Source organism: Manacus candei, unplaced genomic scaffold (genome assembly GCF_025592945.1).
Source record: "Manacus candei isolate 608988 ecotype Guabito, Panama unplaced genomic scaffold, ASM2559294v1 h1tg000082l, whole genome shotgun sequence".
NCBI lineage: Eukaryota > Metazoa > Chordata > Aves > Passeriformes > Pipridae > Manacus > Manacus candei.
The window spans coordinates 2,335,749-2,359,868 of NW_026138130.1; the positions used below are offsets into that span (position 1 = coordinate 2,335,749).

General features: G+C 38.2%; 1 protein-coding gene and 1 long non-coding RNA gene across 3 annotated transcripts in view; one reads left to right on the plus strand and one right to left on the minus strand.

Moving 5' to 3' along the window:
* DCP1A (decapping mRNA 1A) overlaps positions 1–23,293 on the plus strand; it is a 31,946-nt gene extending 8,653 nt beyond the window's left edge. Inside the window, exons 4-10 of one of the 2 annotated variants that reach the window (XM_051811567.1) lie at positions 2,855–2,921; positions 7,364–7,502; positions 10,838–10,957; positions 14,264–15,019; positions 15,448–15,513; positions 17,542–17,760; positions 19,292–23,292. In XM_051811567.1, coding sequence (XP_051667527.1) covers positions 2,855–2,921; positions 7,364–7,502; positions 10,838–10,957; positions 14,264–15,019; positions 15,448–15,513; positions 17,542–17,760; positions 19,292–19,372 — 1,448 coding nt within the window. In that variant the 3' untranslated portion in view covers positions 19,373–23,292. Of the gene's footprint in view, positions 1–2,854; positions 2,922–7,363; positions 7,503–10,837; positions 10,958–14,263; positions 15,020–15,447; positions 15,514–17,541; positions 17,761–19,291 lie in introns of both variants that reach the window. The other variant, XM_051811566.1, reaches the window with a different exon arrangement.
* The window catches only part of LOC127481837 (uncharacterized), a 56,522-nt gene that overhangs the window by 3,990 nt on the left and 28,412 nt on the right, over positions 1–24,120 (minus strand). Inside the window, exon 5 of the long non-coding RNA XR_007908340.1 lies at positions 13,389–13,489. This is a non-coding gene — a long non-coding RNA (uncharacterized LOC127481837). The remainder of the gene's footprint in view (positions 1–13,388; positions 13,490–24,120) is intronic.

Genomic DNA, 24,120 nt, shown 5'->3' on the forward strand with positions numbered 1-24,120 from the left:
CAGCTCTGGGACGCAGCTTCATTTCATGTTGCCAAAGAGTGAGGCTTCTGCGTTGCAGTGGCACTTGACTCTTCCCACTCTTAGTTCAGATCTCAGAGCAGTGGCACAGTGACCTGACTGTCCCATGGAGCAGTGGGAGCACAATGGAGAAGAGTCCAAGGCCTTCCTTTTAGTACCATCCAGCTGTTAGGGTTGAGCAAGAAGACTTCCACAATGCTTCTGTTCTCTCAATATCTCTCTGGTTTTCCGTTGCAATTTCAATCAAGTTTTAATCAATGAAGTTTTAATTTCAATCAAGTTTGGAGAGGAGTTTTGTTATGTGTTTAGAGAAATATTTGTGGGTCAGTATTTCTAATAAAAATTACATATGTCAGAGGAGAACAAAGATAAAGATAACAGATGACTTGTTTTAGTTTTATGAAACCTGATTTGTCTGTGGTATGGGTTACTCATTACTTCAGGTGTGTCAAAGTGTAATGTGAATCCTACTGAAAGATATTGCTGATGATGATTACAAACTGCTGTTACTTGATTTTTAAAGATGCTACCCAGCATTCACTGTAGAAAAGTTGGATGTAAAGTGTTTAACTAGATGGAAAAATGAGTCACTTAATTCAGTGGCTTCTGTTGGGTGAAACTCTTGAAAGAACTGCAAGGAGAAAGGTGCCATTAGACATGTGAACGTTCAGCTAATGTTTATGCTGGGTGTAGCAAAAAAATCACATATTTAAAAAGAGCTGGTAAGAACCAACTCTGATATAAGGCTGTTCATAGCTGGAACTGCATGTAAGAAATACATCAAATGTAGTAATGCAGTTGGGACACACACACACTCCAGGGGCAAGGGAGCTGAAGTGGTAGTACACAAGTTCCCTTTTGGAAAGAGGAAGGTAAACATTCCAGCTTGTTGGACGTACGTTAATGCCTGAGTTTACTTGTTCATAACCTGCTTTACATCTTTGCAATATTGTTAATGTTCTGCAGTGGCTCCCTACAGTTGCTTGCCAGTAGTACCAAGTGGAGATTTGGATCTACTTCTGATCTTGTGTAGGCCTGTTTCTGGCAGAATTGAGTGTGACTGTATCATTTGTCCCATTAAGATATCATTATGGGTTCCTTATCTTCCTTTCTTCAGCAAGTATGCTTTTGAAGCAGCTTTCTCCTCTTGGCAGTTGGTCTGATAATGAAGTCAGGGAAGGGAAAGAGCTTTGCTTCAGTGTTAAAATATGTTACATGACTAAAGAAGTAGCTCAAACTGGAAATTTTTATAGGTTTCTCTGCAGCAGACAATCCAGTTGTATTAAACTGTAAATTTTAATACAAGCATTTCATAAGCATTGGCTTGTATGGCTTATAAGCATAAGCATGTATGAAATGCTTTTGTATTGGCTTATGTCTTTTGTGCATTGATTTCTTTGTTTATGACTTGAAAAGCTTTGTTGTCTTGAGCTGGAACCTCTAAAGAAACAAACACCCAAATGAATACAGTTGTTATTGAGTAAAAGAAAAAGAACAATTTCAATTTGTCTTATGATATTGTTCTAGAAATGAGGTGTGTATGTGAGTTTTTGAGGATGTAAGCCTGGGATAACTGGAACGTCTAGAGAAAACATTTGGCAAATAATTGCTCTCTTTGCCATGGCTTGACATAATTTTGAGTGGACTGGCTTGAGGCTTTTGAGTATTTTGAGAAGGGAAAAAAAAAGTGAGTGAAGAAAGAAAAGGATTTTGCTTTGAAATAAAAATCTACATCTGGCTGGAAAAAGTTGCGTATTTTTTTTAAACATTCCTTTCCTTCACTTTAAGTTATATTTTTATAATCAGTGATTTCAACTTCATAATAACATCAGCATTAACTGCAGTATAAACGTGAGTTTTACAAGGCTAAAAGCATTTTTCCAGAGATTAAAGTACTTTAATGGTAACATATATAAAGTGTCTAATTGCCTTTAATGTACTTGCACACTGTGCATTGACAAACTTTGTAGGTGAGTTAAGATTTAATATAATCTGTTATGTGGGTTGGATTCAATACAATTCTGAAAAAAGTTCTGCAGCTTTGTGGTGTTGACACAACTGTGGGACAGTGAGGAGATGAGCTCGTGTGTGGGTGAGAGGCCTTTGGAAGTGGGATTCCTGGGGAAGGAGCAGCACATGGCACTACTGACAAAGTTTCTCCCTCTGATGGAGTATCTTCAGCTCAGCAGTCAGGCTCCAACTCTGCCAACTTGCAGTGGAATTTTACTTCTGAAAGCCAGAATGGGGCTGAGTGTCTTGCTGAGCTGGAACCCCTTTGCCCTCATTGCTTTGTCCTTGATACCTTCAAAGAGTAGGGGTTACTATGAGTCTATTTTGAAGCTGCTCCGTGGCTGTGACAGCGTGATTGGAGCTTTGGTACTGCTTCCTTCTGGATGGGGAACCTTCCAGAGAGCCCCTGAGGGAACTGTCATTCTGTAATTCAAACTAATATTTTTGTTGATTTTCAGAAATTGACAAACTTTAAAATTTTTTTTTTTTTTAAATGGATATTCTTTGGCCTAGTTTAAATGGTAAAGTCAGCAATTCAGAACAGGAGGCTGCAACTGCAGACGGCATTTGCTGGTTCAAACTTCATTTTCTTGCCACTTTTATTTACAACCAGTATCGGCATTTTGTAGTTCTTGTTTTTATTCTAACTAAAGATATTTGTGTTTGCACAGGTGCTATTTCTGATTATTTTATAGTCCTTGGTCACACACAATATTTGAGTGGAAATTGATGGTAATTCACGTTGCAGATCTAATTCACTTTGGTTTTTTACTTTTTTCCTATGCATTTGATTTCTTTGCCTTACACTTTTTTTCTTATTTTCTAGTGTCAATTTACAGTATTTGGTTTTACGACAAGAATGACTGTCATCGAATAGCAAAACTCATGGCTAAGTAAGTACTGGGACCTTATTATTCTGTAATTCTTTTATGCAATACAGGAAAAAAATCTGAACCTGTTAAATTGCCTGCTTTTTTCTCACTCTCCTAATATGGAGAAATACAACATTCTTGCTGGTACCAGGTTTTTTAGTAATGAAAATGATAGTTTTGTTTTTAAAAAACCTCCAAGATTAAAATTTTCTGTTAAGTGATAAGAAGAATCAGTTAAGTATTAGTTGGCATTCTCCAAAGGAAGCATGCACGAGCACTGTTCATTATTTTAAATTGTTTTGTAGAGGGATGCTGGCAAAAGACTTTCTAATACAGAAAGTATAACGAAATAAAGGATGGTTGGGGTTTTTTTGGTTGGTTTTGTGGTGGGCTGTTTCTTGTATGAGTTTGTGGTTTGTTTGGGGTTTTTTTTAAGAGTTATTATTCCTGACTAAAGTGAAGAGATGGGAGAATAGCAGGAGAACTAGGTAGAATCTTCCAGAATTAAAACAAATCTTCAGTGTCCTTAGGATGGAGCTCGAATTGTGAGACAGGGTTGTTGCACCACCACAAATGCACAATGTAGATGTCCTGCACAGGGTGTCTTCTCATCCCTTGTTCTTGGCTTTGCTTCCCTTCACTATCACACCACTTTCCTGAACTTCCTTAACTATTGTGTGCCTTAATCAGCATGACATGGCTTGCAAGTCAGGGCATCTTGAAGGCTTGCAAAATTCTATGGAAATATATAATATTTAATTATATGGAAACCAGTCACAATGTAGACATTTTCAGCTGAATTCTGATTTCCTAATCTGGAGTTCTTGCAGTGAGTTATTTTGGCTTTTCCACACAGAAGCAGTGTGAGACAACATAAATTACAGACTTTGATATCAAGATCTCTTTCTAAAATCTTTTTCTTTTTTCTTATCCTGATAACCCCCTACAGTTCCCATTTCCTGCTTTTGTTTTTTTCTTCCCAGTTGGGTTGAACTTTTTGCTGTTACTTGGCTTCTCCAAATATAAGGAGTTAATGGAAAACATTGGGTGAAACAGACTCTTTGGATATTGTTACCAAAACAAATAACAAAACCTCGCTTGCCTCTCCTCTTTATAAACAGAGCATCAGAAGGGCATGGGTTTCTTTGTTTAATGCACCTTTTAATTTACAGCCATGATTCATGTTTGAAGTGGGAGAGAAAGCTGAACCCTTCAAACTCTGCCATGTTGCTGTTCTGTCATGCACAGCTGCAGTGCAGCTCTAAGTGGCACAGAGCAAACCTTGAGTCCATCTGGTGTTAAACGAGTCTGGCCACTGTAGCACCAACCGTGGCTACAGATACCTCAGGAATCTTTAGAAGTATCAGGTAACAGACCAGTCCAGCCATAGCATAACAGTCCATAAAGCACATTTATCCTTTTTGCTGGATTGCAATATTTACATTTTCTTCCAAGGGTATTAATTTTTTTTCACAGTTTTTTTGTCTTTGTCTGGAGTGGAAATTTAGATTTATACCCTTGTGTTAAGGTGAGTTTTTCTTAATCACTGATAGGAAGGAGTACTGCCTTTATAGTACCTCAGCACTTTAAAAACATAACCATAAAAGGTTTCAAGGAGATTTGCATTCTCTTCCCTGCTGTTTGACTTGACCTTATTGTGCCAGACTGAGTTAACAAGATTGCAGGCCATCCATTTATATTTTGGTGGCTTATCTTTCAAAAGAAAAGCAAATTAGTGTTTGCTTTGTAATCACAGACGTCACTTCTCACTCTCTCCCTGCCCCCTGCCCTTTTGTGAGGTTGTGCCAGGTATGTTTTCAAGGCTTTAACTGCAGATATTCTTCAACAAACTGTCACAGCAGCTCCTGTGTCCCTGAAGGAATGTGTGCCTCTTCCACTATCCAATATAATGGAAAGAAACAGCAGGCCTTGCTTGAAAAAGATTTAATCCTGGATTGCACACAGAGCGTGCTCAGTGTACACATTTGCATTAGTTGGCTATTTTTTCCCAGGAAAGGTATTCAATTTACAGAACTTTTTGTTCTTTTTTTTCCAAAGAATTCTAGAATTTTCTGAAATGAAAACATTTTATGGCAGTCGTCAAGCTCCTGACTTCAGAAACAATTAACTTGGCTCTAGTTAAGTCAGGATGATTGATTGAGGGATAAGCTTTCTAGAAGAAGTAGGACAGAAACTGGGGGGTTTCAAATATTTGTGAATCTATTGCATTCTGACTGATAAATCAGGGAGGGGGAGGTATTTTTAGCTTTGTTGATAAGCTTGTTTTACCCTGTTTCAACTCAAAGTGGCTTCTGAGATACAGGCAGCAGGCTAGAACTGGGAGAGATCTCAGAGTTCTGGGGATGCAGTTTCACATTTAGTCATCACCACCATCTAAATGTAACCTGCACAAGACAGGATGGAGTTGGAGCTACCACACAATTATCTACATGAGAAAATAAACTGTTATTCTTCAACAAAAAAAATAAATTTTAAAAAGGTAACAAACACTTCATAATGAACAAGAGAAAAATATTATGAAATGTTTTTCAGAAATATTTGTGAAACATTTCTGTGAAATGGATGTACTCCTTGAAGATGTTTTAATATGAGACCAACTAGTACTGTTTTCACTGGAGGATGTTTCATTGAAACCTGGGCCAAGTAGTTAAGAGCAGACAGAGAGTCTCGAGTGAAGCCTTTGCTTCCCTATCAGGCAGCACTCATGTGACCTCAGTTGTCCAGAATTTTTCCTTTAACTGAAGTATTTCTTTTTTCTCATACAATTATACTAACACTTAAAAACACAGCCAAGTATTGTGATTTTTTTTTTTGTACGTTGCTCTTTCTCATCCTTAGTTCTGGAGTGAGTTTAGACAGGTTCTAAGTCAGGACTGGGTGACCATGTGGGATGCGTGAACAAAATGTTCTCTCAGGGTGTCACCATAGAAACACTTGTGGAGTGTTGAGCTGCTCCATCCAAACGAGCACATGCTGCAGTTCTTGGAAATTGCCAGGGTGTAGATTGGCCCCCCTACTGTGAGTTACCTTTCTAGGTGTCTGCTGCTTGCAGAGAAAGCTGTACTAATAACCAGAAGCTGGTTAAATAACCAGCTTGTGTCATTAAAAATTCTGAAAGCAACACTGAATTGTTAAAAGCCAGATCTAACCCTTTTTCAAATAAACACAACTAAACTCCAGTGAAGTAAAGGGGCTTGGTTGTTAGAAAACTGGGAAGAAACTTCCAAGACTTGAAACTATTTCTTTCCTCAGAAATATCAACATAGAGGTGCATATAAATAATTACAGTCTACAAAATCTAGAGTTTGTCCTGAATCCTAACTGACCCAAAGAAACTGGAGGCTGGAATGATTGACACTGCCTGTGATTGTTGTGACGGCACCTCTTGGCTCCCCCATCAGCCATCAGTTCCACAGCATGCAAGTTCTCAAGTGACATGCCAGCTCCAGAGCTCTGCCCTGTTTACAGTGCTTGTTTTTTCTTAACATATTTGATTAATGCAGGCTTAAAAAAGAAGGGATTACAGGCTGGTGTGTGTTTATTTCAAGAGGATAAGCTCTAGCGCGTTGCACAGCCATGTATATCTTGTGAACTGCATATGGATTAGGAGTATGTGCTGCCTTTCCTTTTATTAATGAAATGTGCCACGTACACATCATCTTCCTGCGTACCTTAACTATCTTTTGAATTGAAGTTTTGGATACTTGAGGCAAGTAGGAGTGGAATAGAAGTGGTGAGTGAACTGTAGGCACCAGAGGCTGGCAGGAACACCGTGTTTCCAGCCTGCAGGTAACTGGAATGACTACAGGGCAGCTCCGGAAGAAAATGGTTTGCTGTTCTCTCCAGAGTCTTGGATGGGGCTGTGAGGAGTCACTTGCTCTGCATCTCCTTGCAGACTGACTCCAGAGACATCTGGTGTGAGCCAACTCTCTTCTTTCCCACTGTCTTAGTTTTGTTGTATAATGCTCAGCCTCATCCTACATTAGAACTGTTTGGTAATAGATTCTGCTGAATAATACAGCTTGATTTGGCTAAATATGGAAAAAATGCATGTGAGGAAGAGTAAAACAATGTATCTTAACCTACACTATAACCCATGTTCTTTGTATATCACATGTTTGGATGTCCATGTATTTTATTATAAAAATGTCTAAACAGGAGAGTTTTATAGAAGTGGCATTTACTGTAGGCAAACTGTGTGAGAGAGACAGCCTAGTGCTCTCTGAGTTGGAGATAAATCCTACAGACCATTTGACAATTTGACTTGTATAAACCTTGTAGCAGATGAAATCCTGAGTAACTTTGGTCAGATGAGTGTTACATTTTTATTCAGGCAGAAGAAATGTGTTAGTATGCTGAGAGTACCTTTTTCTATACTGCTTTTTGCAAGATGTTAACTCTAGATAAAATTTTTAAGTGCTGTTTCTCCTTTCCTGTTACAGAGTGGTTGAACAAGAAGCTCAGAGATCACAGCAAGTTTCCCAGGACAGAAAAAGTCCCAGCAGAACCAATGGCTGCAATGAAAACAGGCCCATTGACATCCTGGAAATGCTCAGTAAAGCCAAGGATGAATATGAACGAGTAAGTAAATGTCTCTTTTCAGGAAACTAGTTTTTAGCACATCAGCTGTGCTTTGTTTAAAGGGTGGGCTGTCTCTGCCATGTTCCAGCAGCCTTGTTTTCAGACTGATGTCTTGTTCCCTCCCTCAGGTACACTGTACTAGGAAACAGTCTCTGCTTTCAGGCAAGATGGATTGAATACTGATCATGTGATCCAACTTGAAGTGTAGCTTGATAGGCCCATTTTACAGTGATTTCTCCTGCTGTGAGAAAATTTTGTCTCTGGGAATAGCAAATAAAAATTGCCCAACAGCATCTGTCTCTTCTTAGTCTCAAAAGATGTCTTGTGATATTACAGATTGAGTCATTCAGTACATCTGTAGGCTCTAAGAAACACATTTTTAATAGTTGTAGACTAAATGTAACAATACTGTGCCCCTGTCTTTCTGTTACCCAATTTACTACTTCTGTCCTGTCTACTGTGTCTGTGCTTTTAATAAATTAACTCATTTTGGAAGGAAAAGTCTGTTATCTTTTGCCAGTGCTAAATTCACAAGATTACATAGTGAAGCATGTTAGTTCCCTTAGGAAAGAATTACTTTATATAGTTGTGAGGACCAAATTCATACTGCAGGATGAATATAAAGGTAGTGTGTGGGAGATCCTAAAAAGGAAACAAAGATTCTGAACACTCCTCTTCCCAAGTACAATGATACAGGAATGTGCAGTAGTAAAGCCACGTGTGAGTATTTCATTGCAGAGCTGTGCTGTAGGTTCTTGGTGGCAGAAGGGGGGGCACATTAGTGCAGTGCTTGATTCCTTCCAGAAGTTGCTTGTGCAGCAGAGTTCCTTTAAGCACTTGGGATTCGAGGCTTTGTGGGATTCTAGGTGGTTACAGTACAATGTGGGATGAGGAGAAAGGAATAAGCATGTGGATTAAGCCTTGTATGAACCAATTTATCTTGTCACTGTCTCATGTAGCTTGATGGCCAGTGAATGTGACAAACAATCCAATATCTTTGACCCAGGCTAGATATTAATGTCCAAGAAAAAGCCTGTCTTTTTTCAATGCTTTAAAATACAGATTAAAAAAATAATTCTGATTGTGTGTGCATCAGTGCTGTTTGGGGAGGTCTTTGTGTGAAGGCCAGCATTGTGGAAGTAGCACCTTTTGTGAGATCGCAGAAGGAAACGTCGAAACCTGAATGGTTCATCTTTCAATGGTGTATCAATTTAGACAGATTTGAAGAAACTGAAGTAGTTTTGGAAAGGAGGAAAAAAAACCCCACCACAAGAACACCTGTTTTGGTGCCCTCTTAGGATGTGATGAAGCAATATTGGTTAATACACATTTCCAACAGATGGCTTATGGAGACTTGGGATATTCCACGTTGTCTTCTAATTTTCAGATCTTTTTCATTGAGACTACTGAAAAGCTAGAAAAAAAGTTACAAGAATCATGGACAAGTAAAATTCTGTTAAAGAGGCAATGGGTATGTGCAGATTATTTTTAGTGGACGGTCAATGTCTGTGGTATCAGTAATACAACAGGGAAATATGCAGGGCATAGGTTACAGTAGAGTTACTTCAAAATTAGGGGGGTTGATTTCTTGTTGTTTTATGTGTGTGTGATTATGTCTTGATGCTTGTAGAACGCTGGTGAAACTGCAATAGTGACTTCATTTCCTTTTTGTGTGACATGAACTGCAAGCTGGATCTGTTCAACATGATCCCATCATAGCCCTCTGTGACTGTAGTTGTGTAGCAGTTGCCAGATAAGCAGAATTGAACAATGTTGGTCATGTTTCAAACAAGCTTCTTTGGAGAATGTTTTGTTGACCACCTCAGCTTTAACAGCAAACCTCTGGCACGTTAACTCTGGAACTCCTTGTAGCCAAGGTGTGCCAACCTTAACATGATAAAGAAACCAACTCGTTTGGAGCATGGCTTCTTGAGAGACCTTTCCTGTCTTAATTTTTCCTTTTTAAGGAATGTTATGGCACTTGGTAATTACACATGAATTTGTATTTAGGAGCAGAAAGTACTTATCTGCCTGGTACATTCCAGATGGATCATACAGTAATCCTTGTGTGCAGCCCACATGAGATTGGCAGAGTGTCAGCATGAGAAGGGGGCAGAGGGAGTGAAAAAGAGATTTATGAAGGTCTGAGTGATTTAATCTAGGATTCCAAATCAGCTTAATCCTTCAAGTACACACTACATCAAGCCCATATGTGAAAATGAATGAACTCTGAAATTTTTTTTTTTAATGAAGTGAATGGATGCTTTTTATAGTGTGGTTTGGGTGTGTATTTCAGTATGAGCATGGAAACATACTGCAGCTCATCCTCTAGTGAAAAGAACACTGCCTTTCCTGATTTTGTAACTAGAAGGCCTCCAGCATTTCAGGCACAAAGAGTTTTGACCTTCAAGTTGGTGGCTAAACGAAAGATGGGACAATTTGCTTCTCGCCTCTCTCCCTAAATCACAATATATCATCTTGATTTTGTATTTATTGCTTTCAATTAGAATTTGAAAACAAAAGAATAAAGCTCAGATTGATTTTTAATCTGTTGCTAAAAAGTTTAACCTGTATTTTACTGCTGTAAGTGACCAGGGCAATCATTGTGTGTTGTCCAGTGCTGAGCTATATCATGTGCATAAGGTGTAGTTTATCCACTGAAAGCTGGATTGTTTTACAGATTGGGGTTTTTCAGTGGTGATGTAAACTGTAATACAGTTTCTGTAGTTGTTTATGTATATATTTATTAAAGATGAAAGTCAACTCAATCTGTAAACATACTGCCTGTTATAGTGCAACTTGCTTGTCTGTTTTTGTCTTGTTCACAGAAAATTAAATTACCACCTGAAAATATATGTACATGTTTGGTTAAACCTGGTGGAAATAAGATGGTGACAAGCTCTCTTTCAGCCACTTGGAGTGATTTCCATCAGGATTTTTTTTTCTAAGCAGTTCCTAGATTGGGTTCTTGATTTAAAGAAGTGCAGCAAACTTCCTCATTAGGAGCTAATGCAGACACAGGATGTGAAAAGCCCACCTTTTCTTTAATATGTAGTTTTCTTTCTTGGTGAAAACGTATAAAACCAGTCGTGTTTTGGTTTGGGGTTTTTTATACAATAATAAAGAGTAAGAGCTTTATGACTACATAGCAGATTCTGGATGTCTTGGTAGGATTTTTATTTCCTAAAATTTGTGAATTTGACAGTGTCTCACAAGAATCATTGCTTTGTACATCTGTATTTCAGTCCAAGTGCCATGTAAACAGGATTTTATAGTGGGTAAATGCAGATTTTAAACCTATGTATTTATATTAATTTTTTTTTTTGCCCCCTCAGAATCAGATCAGTGACTTAAGTATTGTATCAAGTTGTGGAATGCAACAAAATTCAAATCCTCCAAAGCCAGAAAGCACAGAGCCTTCAGAACAAAAGCCTTCATTACAAGTGCAAGAGCAGGTATGTTTCATCCAACCCTAAATGAAGGGCTCTTTTTTTTTTTCCCCATTTAGAACTTTGTTTCAGTACTAAAGTTGGTTTGTTTGGTAGAATGCCTGCAGTGTTTTCTGCTGAATGTATTATCACGAATAAACTAATGAGTTTGAAGACTTTTAGGATCCTAAATTCTGTCTTTTGACTTAGCATTTTAAAAATATGAGGAAATGTCCACACTGCTGTGAATATCCAAGTATGTTTAAATGGGCCAGCTTGAATTCTGGAAGAAGTCAGACTGTGGTAATGTGCAGGATGACTTGAGAGACAGGAAGCAAGAAAAACTGGCCTGTGCCACAGTATTGCAGTGAATCAGTCAGGTGGACATAATGTTGCAGCCTTTCACACATGAGCTCAAAGCCCTGAGTTCTCATGTCTCAGACCTTAAGGCTTGTCTGTGCTGCCTTCGAAGTTACAGTTACCATCCTGCACAAAAAGCTGTAGCTTCATACAAGACATTTTAGAGATAAATTTAGGAAAAAAAGTAAATTCTGCAGTAAGTAAGACACGAAGTGCCTTGGGCCTGCTTGCAGTGCCACCCAGTGGGCACGGGAGGGGCAGTGCTGGTGCTCCTCAGAAGATGCCCCACAGAGGAGAGGAGCTTTAGTTCCCTGCCGTAGTTCACTGGTGTGTTCGTGATGCAATAAACCACCGTGTTGGAGAAGTGAAGTGCCCTATGAAAACGTGGGCAACCTTGCACTTAGTACTTTTAAACACAATACTTAGTTTGGAGTAGTAGTAGTTTCTAGTGCAGTTAAGGCTGGGGTATGGGCAGCAGGAATCTGTTTTAGGGGATGGGGTAGGAACAGTTAATGAATTAAAGTAAGGGGTGGGGAGTTTGCTGGGATATTCGCTATCACAGCACCTCTGCTTTTGGGTCAGCATAAGTGCTGGAGTGACCCCTGGCAGCAGAGTTGCCTGAGGCTTTGCTTTAAAAGCAGATATTTTCTTTTGGGTCATTCCATATAGACTGTACAAAATCAGCTGAAGTGCTCCACCTGACAGCACATGGAATTGGGGAACAGGAATCAAATAACTAGTAAAGGAAAAACTGGAAAGATAAGATTCTAACAAATTGCTCTGGATTAATTAAAGGGAAAGTCGATTTATAGAACATGTAAAATGTCAGAATTTTAATTCTGTTGAGCTATTTAAAATATTAGCTGCAGAGATACTGGAAAAAATTACTTGGGTAGCATAAATGATAATTCTGTAAAGCCAGTTAACTGGCTTTGAATATATCACAGTTGTGTTGGTGCTGAACCACATTTTTAATAATGTGGACAACTGGAAGACTACTGGAAAGACATTCCATTTCAACTATAAAAATACATTTTTCATCTAATTGAAACAGATGCCTAAAAAATAGTGTGCATATGCTAAGTATGGTGAGATTCCTAAACTCCCTCCAAAATGTCACACTTGAATGTTGATTGACTAACTTCATCTCATGCTAAAGATACCACATGTTTGGGAATAAAAATAAATGTCTGCTCTATGATACTGTGAAGTGAAGTGTTGTATCTTGGCCATTCAAAATTAAAATCAGTTGTATCATGCAATGCTTTCGTGCCAGCAATCAGCAAAACTGAACCAGAACACTGATACTGAACCCTGAATTGGCAGTCAGAGGTCCTACTGTAAAGTTTAACTTACCTGAAATGATTTCTGGAGAAACCCTTTGAGCAGCAGCAGTTGCACCTGCACTCTGTTCCTATCAAATAAAGTGGTCATGTTGCCTTTTTGCAACCCCTGTTGATCTGTCTTCATGACACACTGAGTTGATGATATGCTCAAAGTATACTTCAGCCAGAGGTGGACAAAGGCAAAAGGTGGGGTTTGTACTTCATGCTGGAAACTAACTTCATGTTTGAGACTATCCATGTAAGGGGGCTGGTCTGAGTTGGCTCAAGAGCATGGCAGAGATGTCAGTTGATTACTTGACTGTTGTAATGTATTAATAAAGGAAAGTTAGTCAATTAATCATACTGAAGTCAAAAGCAGAGTTTGAAATGATCTGGAACAGTGATTTTTCTCTTAATGGAATCTTAATAGTTGAAGCACAGGTCTCTGGAACAGTAATACCAGTGGAGGAAAGTAAGAACAACTTTCTAGGAAAAAATTCCTAACATAATTAACAAGGTTTATAAACTATAGAATGTCTCAGCTGCAAAATGAAAGTGTGCCTGACTAGAAGCTGGCTAAAAATGAGTAACAATGGCAGTAGAGGTGAGTAACAAGGGCAAAAGTGAGTGTGATTTCAAGCCCAAGGTTTTTTTAGGCACCTGTATTGCCATGGCTTCACTGCTGTTATCTGTGCTGGGAAAATTGGAGCCAGCAGAGCAATGTCATGGTACAGTAGTTGTCATTGTGAAGTAGTGTCTTTGTTTAGACATACCATCAGAATACACTGGAATTGTGCTGCAGGCCATTCAGGCTTCTGAACAGAATGTTGTATTTCAGTCCAGCTGTTTTACATAACTTCTAGTCCTGTGCAACCTCAAAAAAAAAAAGGAAAGAAAGGAAAATTTTGAGATTATGGGTGGTATTAATAGTTGTTTCTTTTCTCTTTAGTAAAATACATTTTAAAATATTTTCAGTAAAATATTAAGAAGATGATATCCTTAAAATCATTTTTCTAACAATGTCAGTGGTGTAACTAGATGCATATTTTTGGGAGAGACTTAAAGGACTGGTAGATGTAACTGTCTACATGTATATACACACTTTTCAAGGAGGTATATACACATATGTTTAGGTGTATACAGATTCTTTTACCTGTTGTGACATCTATTGCATTGTTAATGAAAAGGGTGAGGAAAACTGTCTAGGCATGTATTGCTAGTTCAGTTGTGTAGCTTCTATTTTCTGTGTTCCTTTCCCATCTTTTAGGCCATTTCATTATTTCCAACTTCATAAATTCAGTGAGGATTTTGTTCAACATGTCTGTTTTTCCCCACATCCCCCCAGAATGCCTTGTGTAGTTCTGGCTGATGGATGATGGCAGGTGCCATGTTCATGACACAGTCCATAGCCTTCCCCCTTCCTTACTGCTAGTGCAGTCTGTCCCAGGAAGGCTGTAAAGAAAAAGCATCCATATCCAGGATGTTCCTTGTAAATTAAATTAATTTCAAAATTCCTGTAAATAGGGCACACTTGATTTTACATGCATTTGACCTAGTTGTCTCTTGTAGTTTTCTTGAATTTGTAATAGACCCTGGGAGTTGCTGTCTATATTTCTAAGCTTAAAACTTCTTTTTCCCTTCTTTTTAGCCATTTCAGTCAAGGCAGAAGCATCTGACTTTGGAGGAACTGTTTGGAACCTCTGTACAAAAGGAACAGCCCACTGCTCCGTATCCCAACGCAGAGAGAATGGAGAAGCTGCAGACAGATGCATCTGCCAGAGAGCAGCACAGTTTGCTTTTGCCTTTTTCCTTTGACCAGTCACCAGTAATGCAACAATCCCTCGGGAAATCAGAAAGTCCAGGCGTTAAAACCAGTGCCAATCAGCAGGACTGTTTAACACCTATGCTAATGCCTCCAGCTTCAGTTTCCCAGCCTGATATAAAAAATGTTTCAAGCTATTCAGTTCGTTTAAGCCCTGTTCTTAATTCAGCCTCGACAATGGAAGCTGCCCCTGCTCAGATGCTTCCTGGCCTAAAACAAAGCAACAGTATAATGCAAGTTATGCAGCAAGCTGCCAAGCCCATATCCCCACTGGTGAATCAGCCGCCGTCTGAGGGGAACCACGCTCCACAAAACCTAATGGCTGGCCAAAGCCAGCTCATAGCACCCTTGACAACAACCAACACGGGAACTGTCTCAAATCCATCTCATACAAGTGTTGATCTTCTCCAGAAACTCAGGTTGACCCCCCAGCATGACCAAATGCAACAGCAGTCTCTCACTAAAACGTCCTTAACACCGAACATCTCTGCCTCGGTTGGCCAACTTGCAACACCAGAGAGCTTCAAAGAATCTCACACTAAGCCATCAGCCTTGAACAGCAAGATAATCCCTCCCCTTCAGGTATTCTGATATCCCTGAAGTTTTAGGCTGTTTTTAGACTATGTGTATTTTTCCCTTGGAAACGTGCTGTTGTATAGTAGCCTTTTAGAAATAATGAAGGACTTCCACTGTGTCATATTGATTGAATTGCCAAGTTAGACATTCAGTTCCATTAGTTCTATATCATTAGCATCTGCTACCAGTGACAGACCTGTCTGTAGAGGAGGAGGTTTTTCAAACTAGTGCTTTTAGTGGGTGGTGAGTGGGTCCTAAAGAATTCACCTGTACTTGTGTCATAAACAGACTGCTCAGAGCTGCTGATCTGAGAAGGGACAGAAGGTCACAGGCCAGGGGTTGCCAGGGGTGATGCTGTGGAAGTGGAGCCTGTACCTTATTTAAAAGTATAAAATTAACAATTTCCTTTTTCTTTTTTTTTTTTTTTAATTTAGACTGTACAACAAAACAAAGAACCAGAAGTGTTTCCACAGCCGAAGACTTTGTCTAAGGCAAGTCAAGTAAGTGAACAAGTACCTCTGCTAATTGTTTATTGGTTTTCTTAGAAAAGAGAAAACCCAGCTGTGGTTCACTGTTGATCTCTCAAATAGTCATCACCCACGGGCCATATTTAAAGAGCTGTTATGAAGCAGAAAGAAGCTGCACTAAAGGAAGGGGGAGTTCTTGACTGCCTCTTATTGTTGGTTCTAATGTGGAAATGAGAACACATTTTTGGATTTGCAGCCTTGCAATGAGTTTGCACCATTTGAACTGGATTTTTTTAATGTTTCAAACAAGCAGTACTAATGCCATAATATTGTAGCAGGGGCTATTAGCCTTAACCCAGCCTTAAGGACCCCAGAGGCATAAAATGTAGCCCTTGCCTTACTGTCACTTAGTTTTCCTGTGGTAACCTTGTATTTTATGAAAAGATACAAAGTGAAAGAAATGGAAGATGGAGGAAGAAAAGAATAACAAGCATCTGTTATTGCAAGACTGTCTAATAGCAAGTTTTAGTGATCTAAATTCAGATTTAACATTATTAGAACTGTCTTGGGTAAGAGTTCAAAATAATGTCAATTTTAAATTTCAGATTGCAGTTAAAAAATAACTGGTAATAGTCAAGCCTTCAAGAATTATTTTAATTACCTTTTTGTTATGTGTTATTTTTAGGATACCATCTGTAATTTAATTCTACTTTTCCTTTACCCACCCCCTCCTTTTTCAAATCTCTGAAATTGCCTCATTCTTGTCAAACTTGCACTACATGAAAGCAGTTTTAGTAGCATGCCCAGATCTGATTGTGAAGGCAGTAAAAATGGTGCTACTTAAAGTAAAATGCTGTTCTAGCTACTGGCCTGCTATGAGATAAGATCTACAGTCTGTTCATGACCCAGTTAGTAAATAATAACCAAACTAAAAACATTTTATATGGATTTGGGAATTTTAAGGAATGTGTGCATGTTGTGTAGTAAACGGTATTTGTGGGTTTAAACACATTGTCTTCAGCTGAAATCCCACGCTATGAGTCTTCACAGTTTTGACTACAGCAAAATCAGTTTTCTGGTTCTGCTGCTCTTGATGTTATTAAATACACATTAACTTCAGATGGTCTTGGAGGGTTTTTTCTTCTGAAAATCTTTGGTTATCCAAGGGGAACTCCTTTTACTGGCATATCAAATATCTATATATATCACATTTAGTGTTGCTGTTCTTTTGAGTGAGATTGGCTTGTTTATTTTCTTTTTTCTTTCACCATGTTGGTCATTCTGGAGGCCTGAGCAAGACATTGATTATGACACTGACTAATGATTGCAGTTATCAGGAGATGGCAGAGCTGCTCAAAGAAGATGTTTACTCATGTTCACTTTATGCAAATATAGTAGTCTTATAAATTTGCAATTTTTTGTTTAAAAGGAAAAGTGGTAAAGGCAGTATGTGGATTTTTGTCATGAAATGGAGATAGACCTGTGGAAGAATGAGGTGGGATGATGGTCCTCAAAATATCCCCATCCCATATTCCCCACAAGGGAAAATGTACTTTAAATGAGAGTATTTCAGTGTACTCCAACAATTTAATTATAATTCAGCAATCTCTTTAAATATTTTTGAGATACATTTCGAATTTGAAGTAAAATATTCGTAGGAGACCACAGAAGCAGGGGGGGCAGGAAGCAGGACTGCCTTTCTGTGAACCCCCAAGGAAAATAATAATCTGCAAAACAGCTACCAACTCCTTTGATTAGCTCGGTGAAAAGCTCATCTTTCATTATATGTGTTATGTTTCAAAAATTCTGGAAGGTAGCAAGGAGTCTGCATGCAAGCATGTTCAAGGCTGCTGCTTTCTTTAGCTTTGAAAATGAGAATTACTATTGGTATTAATCTTCATAGATAGATATTTCTTAATTAACAGCACCTGTTTTGTAATATCTGACTGAATTATTGTGGCTACAGTTTATTTAATTTTCTTTTTGCTTATCTCTCCAGCCTTTACAACATCATTCATTCTTACTGGAAATGGTGCTTATTAATTTTCTGTTCTCTTACAGGTCGCACCCCCACAGTTTGTTACAGCCACGACAACAGTAACACCTTCAGTCCTCTTGTCTCCCAGTGTGTTTCAGCAATCAGCTACAAAGGCTACTGAAGTGGAGAATAAAGCCAGTTCTTCTTCGCCTTTAACACTTGGAACAACAGAAATTCAAACTACACCTCCTACTGTTCTCAGTAGGTCTCAGCTGCAAGAAGCACTGATACATCTAATAAAGGTACTGTCTATACAGAGCTCAATCTCTGAGGGAGAGTTCCAAGTACAGAAGCCAGCACTGAGCAATTCCATACCCCTGTAACTCCTTTTGCTCTGAAACATTACAAAATACGTTCTTTTGTCTTGGAATTACTCCACACTGTGCACATAGTATGGCACAGTTTGCTCCTCTTGGTTGAGATGTGGAGCAATTAGAACAGAGTTCATGGGATGTGTCCTCTCACATCCATATGAATTTGTAGAGAAGTGATGAATAAGTGATGCTCTAGTAGAAGCTGGTGTGGGGATGGAGGGAGTTGATTTTGCTGTCTTTGTAAGTTTTCTGCTTCCCCAAGGAAAGCTTTCCTGTTTTCAGTTCCCTAGAACCTCTCCTCATCTTTACCTGAAGTATTTTTCTTTGAAATGGAAATTGCAAAGTTTTACTTCTGCTATTTCTAGGGACTAAAAAGTTCAGTTGCATTAAGCCTGTGATGTTGGGAAGCAGCCATACATTGAGATGATTTTGACCTCTAATGCCATGGTGAAGTTGCCATGAATGACAAAGGGTTCTTTCTTAACTTGGAATTCTCTTGCCCTCTCCATGCTGATGTGCAGAGCTTACACTCAAAATGCAAGTCTAAAAATAACAAACAATATCTTCCCAGTGGTCAAGTTTTAGGACCAAAAAGGGCCACTACCAGATCCCATCACTAGGTTGCTTGATTTATCTGTTGTTCCATTTTACGTAACCTTTTCCTGTATTGGTTTGTATGGGTTTTCTCATTAAAGACTTAAACTAGTCTTGCAAGCAAGGCTAAGTGCCAGTAGTCTGAGTGATAACTTTAGAGAGCTGACAGGAATCTTTGTCTCCAGTCTTTATAGAGAGAGCTGAATGAAGACCAAAACAGGCATATCCTGCAGCACAGGAGTACTCACACAGCACTCCAAGCAGGATACCAAATGTGCTGTTCAATCTTGTAAAGAGAATATTACACCCCCAAGCTAGTTGGTTAGATACCAGTTCTGTAAACTTGTCATGTGAATGAATTAGACTCAAAAAATATCTCTAAATATTGTCTCTAAGTTAAACTAATCCATTGCCCAGTCATGCTTTGCCATGAGTGTTCTTGTAGAACACACTGCAGTCCCATTCAGGCTGCTGTGACAGACAGAAGTACCATCACTTGTGATGCTCAGGCAGACTGTATTTGGGAACCTGTACACAGAATGAAATTCTTTGTGTCTAAGACTAAGGTTTGGACTCTGGAGGGAAGTGAAATGTGAAAGGTTGTTTGTTTGAGCACCCAGTGTGCTCAGTGATCCCTTCACCTGTCTGACAGCGCTGTGGTTCACAGCCCGTGAGGGGTTCAAACAGCACTGCCTCTTGTGTCCAGCTACTTCCCTTCTCTTAACTCTGGCAGCTGCCACTGTAAGGAATCTTTATGCACAACTTAGGCATTAAATTAAACTTTCTTGCTTCTTTTTACTAAGGCATTAAACTTTTTTGCATCTTTTTACTAATGTTTCTAATGTGCTTCTTTTTTTTCCTGCAGAATGATTCCCATTTTCTCAGCACTATCCATGAAGTCTACTTGCAAGTCCTAACCAAGAGTACAGACAACATTAAGCTATAATTGAAGCTGAATCTATTTAAAATGTGTCCATTTTAGAAACAATTATGCCTCATCTATAAAACTAATATTTTTGTAAAAGAATATTTAGTTTTCAATGTCTTGAATTTGAACCTGTTAGGAAAGACTATTCCTTAAATAGTTATGAAAGTAATGTTCTCAGAATGATCTAGGTTTTCACTGTGATCATCACCAGCAAACCTTTCTTTTATTGGGGAGGGGACTTAAGTTGCATTTGAGCTCTCATTAGCATTAAGTGAATGTGCAAATGTTTGCTCTGGCTCTCATTCCCAGCTGTATTCACTGTTCAAGGATTACAGACTCAACACTCTTTCAACCAGCAAATACACAGTACAGTACACTACAGCACACCAAGACAGAATTCAGTTGTGGGGAAACTAGTTCCAGTTGAAGGACTAAGGAAAAGGAGAGCAAAATGCCTTGTGATTAAACTGGCAGGTGTGGGGAAGGAACAGATCTGGAAGCCAGGCCTTTGGAGCTAAATCTTTAACAAAAGGTCTAAAAATGTGATTTGCTCGATACATGCAGTTATTGCACGTAAATTCATCTTTCAATATTTCATTAATCTTACTTGCTTTTGTGTTACTTGCATTAAACAGGTATCCAAGTGAGTAAGGCCATTTTCTCTAAAAAGGAAAATCTGAAATATGCAAAATCTTCAGTGATTGTATAATTTTTTTTAAAGTAGTTCTGTTGCATGTTGAAGTTCTCTTGTTTTAAATTTATAGTTAGGAGACCACCACTGGAAAACCCTCTTCCTCTTCAGCGGTGTTTGATAAAATTTAAATACTTTGTTCCCTTTTAGCTTAAGGATGGACCACATCATAGTTGGTTTTCATTCCTCAGTTGTGTTGGAACTGCAGTGTTGAAGACTATGCAGATGGGAAACAAATGCATGCTTTTCTTCTGTTGCCCTCTCCCCAGATTGTTAGTGCACACTTCATAGTCTGAAGTTTATCTAATTAAAATGTTATTGCTTTGTATATGTGATTTAGTAAGTCCCTATTCACTAACTAAGAATTTAACTGGTTACCTTCCCATTTGAAATTGGAAAATTTCTAATTATACTTTCTTATGCTGCTGTGTTGGTTTATCCATGGCTTGTATTTATTTCTTAAAGGCATGCAGAGGTGATTAATCTGACTCCAGCTTCCAACTTTCTCCAGCAATAGTAGTTTTAAAGGATGCTTTTTCAGTAGAAAACTGTTGGGTTATTGAGTAAAAAGATAATCTGTAGTGAGTTATGATGCACTGCTTTGTTCTTTTCCCTCAAGCACTATTGAAATATGAGGAAAAATATTGTTTGGCTCCTTGCAACATATATGTATGATATATATATATCCTAAGGATTAGTTAATATTGCCATAGTCAAGGTGCATGGCCATTTCATTGGAAACTAGTAACTGAGCTTTAATTGTGACTTGTTCACAAATTGGGATGTTTTAGATACAACAAATATTTACATTTTTATGTATTTGATCTATTTTAGTTTTTTTCATAGCTTTTTAGTGGAAAATATATTTTGTTTAGCACTACCTGCCTTCTGAAAATATTTTCTCAGCCTTTGAGTTCAGTGTTTCCAGTTAAAATACATACTGTATTGTTAGAAAAACGTGCAAGATTCAGGGAAAGATGCTAATGTCATGCACATTCATCCAGAAATATATTGGATTTAATAGTAGCATTTGAATTCAGCAATATAAACTCAGCCTTGTTAAGGAAGATAGAACCTTCCTCCATAAATCCTAGAGTTGTAATACTGTGTATGCACATAAACAGTGAGACTCAGATCTAAGGTCTAAATTAATTTTTGTGTTGGGTTTTTTAGGAAAAGTTTCACTAAAAGGGTCGAACCAATGAGCAGTTCCTCTGAACAAAAATGGACAGTCTAAACCAAATAGAGAGTTGCTTTTATCTGGATTTAGCAAAGATGCCTTCTCACTTCTCGTGGGCAGCTTACAGTTTCTTCAAAGAAAGATTGGGTAAAAGTTTGTCAGAATAGAAATGCTGGAAGCTGATAGTGTTCATGGGTGCTGTTTGCTAAATACAGTCATATCCAAAGATCTGTAGAAATGATATGAAGGAGTTGTATTTTGAGTTCTTCAGCCACCTACAGTTGACAAAAGTAATACTGCTCTGAATATCCTTAAGTTTTGAGGGTGCCTGGCCAGCTGGAAACAAGCAGTGGCAGATTCTTCCTTGCCTTTGGTTTTGTAGTGTCCTGGTAGCAGCAGACTCTTGGTTTACCCCCCCTGCCCCAGCTTTCAGAACGAACTGGCAGAGAACCAGAGTTGAAATCCCAGCAGACAGACTGTTCATCCTGGACACGTGCCCGTGTTTGTTCCAACCTCTGCCCGTCCCAACCTCAGTGGCAGCAGACACAGAACCAACCTGGGTGTTGCCCAGCACTGCAGAGGTTTGACAAGTGCCAGGGTAGTGGCTTTAACAGATAAACTCCTTGCATGAAGAGTTAATTGTAAAACACAAGCTCAGTTATAGTGTAAAATTTGAATATTTTTTTTAAATGTGGACTGTGTATTTAAAAACTTTTTTTTCCCTAATTATTTTAACTTTTTGTATAAGTTTAAAATTACCAGCTTGTTGAAGTGCTTGATTCGTGTTTTCCACATGTAGGGATAACCAGGGTATAGCAAGTTACCAGGGGTCATCACAGGAAATGATTGTGACCATTTTCAAGTGATTTTGATTTTTTGTTTTTGTTATTTTTTTAGCTACTGGCTTAATGGGATTTTACCTGTTATTTCTGAGAATTAAAGATTATTAGTTCAGACTGTAGTCCCCAAATTAATTCTTATCTAAGCATGTGTTTCGTGGCTCATGTTAAGTCACTTCTGGGGAAAAAATGAGAGTCCAAACTCAAACCTAATAAAAGACAGTTTTAAAACCTACAGATGCTTAATTGTTCAGGAAAATCAAAATTCTCAGTTTTGTAGTTAGACTTTCTCTGCTGTTATTTACAATGCAAAGTTTATATGAAAGGTGCCTAACAGCTAATAACTTTAGAAGCAGTATATCTTTCCAGATTAAACAAGATTTGCAGAATGAGTGATAAAGTTTAAAAAAAAAAATTTAAGTGATGCATCTTGATTTCATAGAAACTGTTTAATTCTCTGTATAAATGCTCAGTATTACATTTAAACACTGCTGGATGTTTCTCAGTTTTGCTTGCATTTCTAATTACTTCATTTTGCTTTATTTCTGAAACACATTATGCCATGTGTAGCCACTGATACAATTGCTGAAATACTCTGGAAAGCAAACTTTAATTTGGGACTTGTTGGTTTTTAAAAGTATTCTAAACAAATCAGCCACCTTTTTGCCAGGTATTTGAGTTGCTTTGTACAGCATATCTTAACAGGAGGAATGTGTGCAATATGTATCACCTCAGTTTTGTCTGGCAATGTTACGAAAATGTTAAGATGCAATATCTTCTTTTCACTTCAAATTTGAAAAACTGCAGTATCTCTGATTTGGTGGTGTATTTATTTTTATCTATTCAGTGTATGGACATATGGTTAGTTAGGTTTTTTATGTACACTATGTGCTTTAGTAATTTCTGAGTTTTAATCACTTCTGTGGATGCACCAGTTGTAGCCATTTGCATGTTCTTTCAATATGAAGACCATGGGGAAGGGAGCTTCAGGAAAGATTTCTGGAAACCGGAATAATTGTAAGTCAGTAAATGTAGATACTGCATCATTAACGTTTTTGGTATGGTATGGATTTTATAGCACCTATGTATGTTTGCAGTTATTAAGTTATTGCATAAATGTTTAAGAATGAACATTTTTTTCATCCAAAATTTTGTATGTTTGCAAATATATTTTTGTAATAAAACTTCAAAACAAATGTTTCAGCACCTCCTAAAATCTTGTGATGTTTCCTTTTATTTCTAGAGTCCTGTTAGCCTACTGGAAGATTCAGTTTTTTGTTTAGGGTTAATATTTTCCAGAGGAGAAACTCAAATTCCTTACTCCATACTGGGGGTAGAACTAATTTGCATTTGTCTGCTAAGGAAGTGCAACCTGCCTGCTTGAGGGACAGTTGGGAATAGCCCCTGTCACTTGTAACAGCTTCTGTATTGCTGTCAGCGTGCTTGTGGTTTGAATTTGCTAAACAGATCCATTTCCTTTCACACTGAGAAATGCAGCTACAAATTCACTGTCATAAGTACAGCTGTAACTGGGTTTAGTGCCTTTCCATATAACTTTTTTATGGTATCCCCCTCATCCACAGACATGGCATAGGATACTCAATCCCGTGTTGGTCTTTGATCCAATTCACTGGAAATTGCAGTTGTCCTGTTTCCATATCTGATATTATGCAACAGATCAATCCAAATTTCACAAAGTCAAATTGGGAAGCTGATGAGGAGGAAAACCATAGCAGAACTTCTGCTGAAAGCATCTTGAAACAAAACCTTATCCCTAAGTCCCTTAATCTTAGCTGGATGCTTGTTCCCATTCTAACTACCCATAGGAGCTGGGATTGTGGGGCATATCCAATGTCAGGGAGGCCACTGGAGAACAGGTTTGTTGCTCTAGTGGTTCATATTGAACTGATTCCTGCACTATATCCAAAAGCAGATTCTTCTAATAGAAGACTACAAGTACAGAAGTCATGGGATTTACTGTAAGATAATTGAGGGAAAAGTGGAACCAACTTAGAATCAAACTTGAAATTCTAGAATCAAGATTTAAATTCTGTGT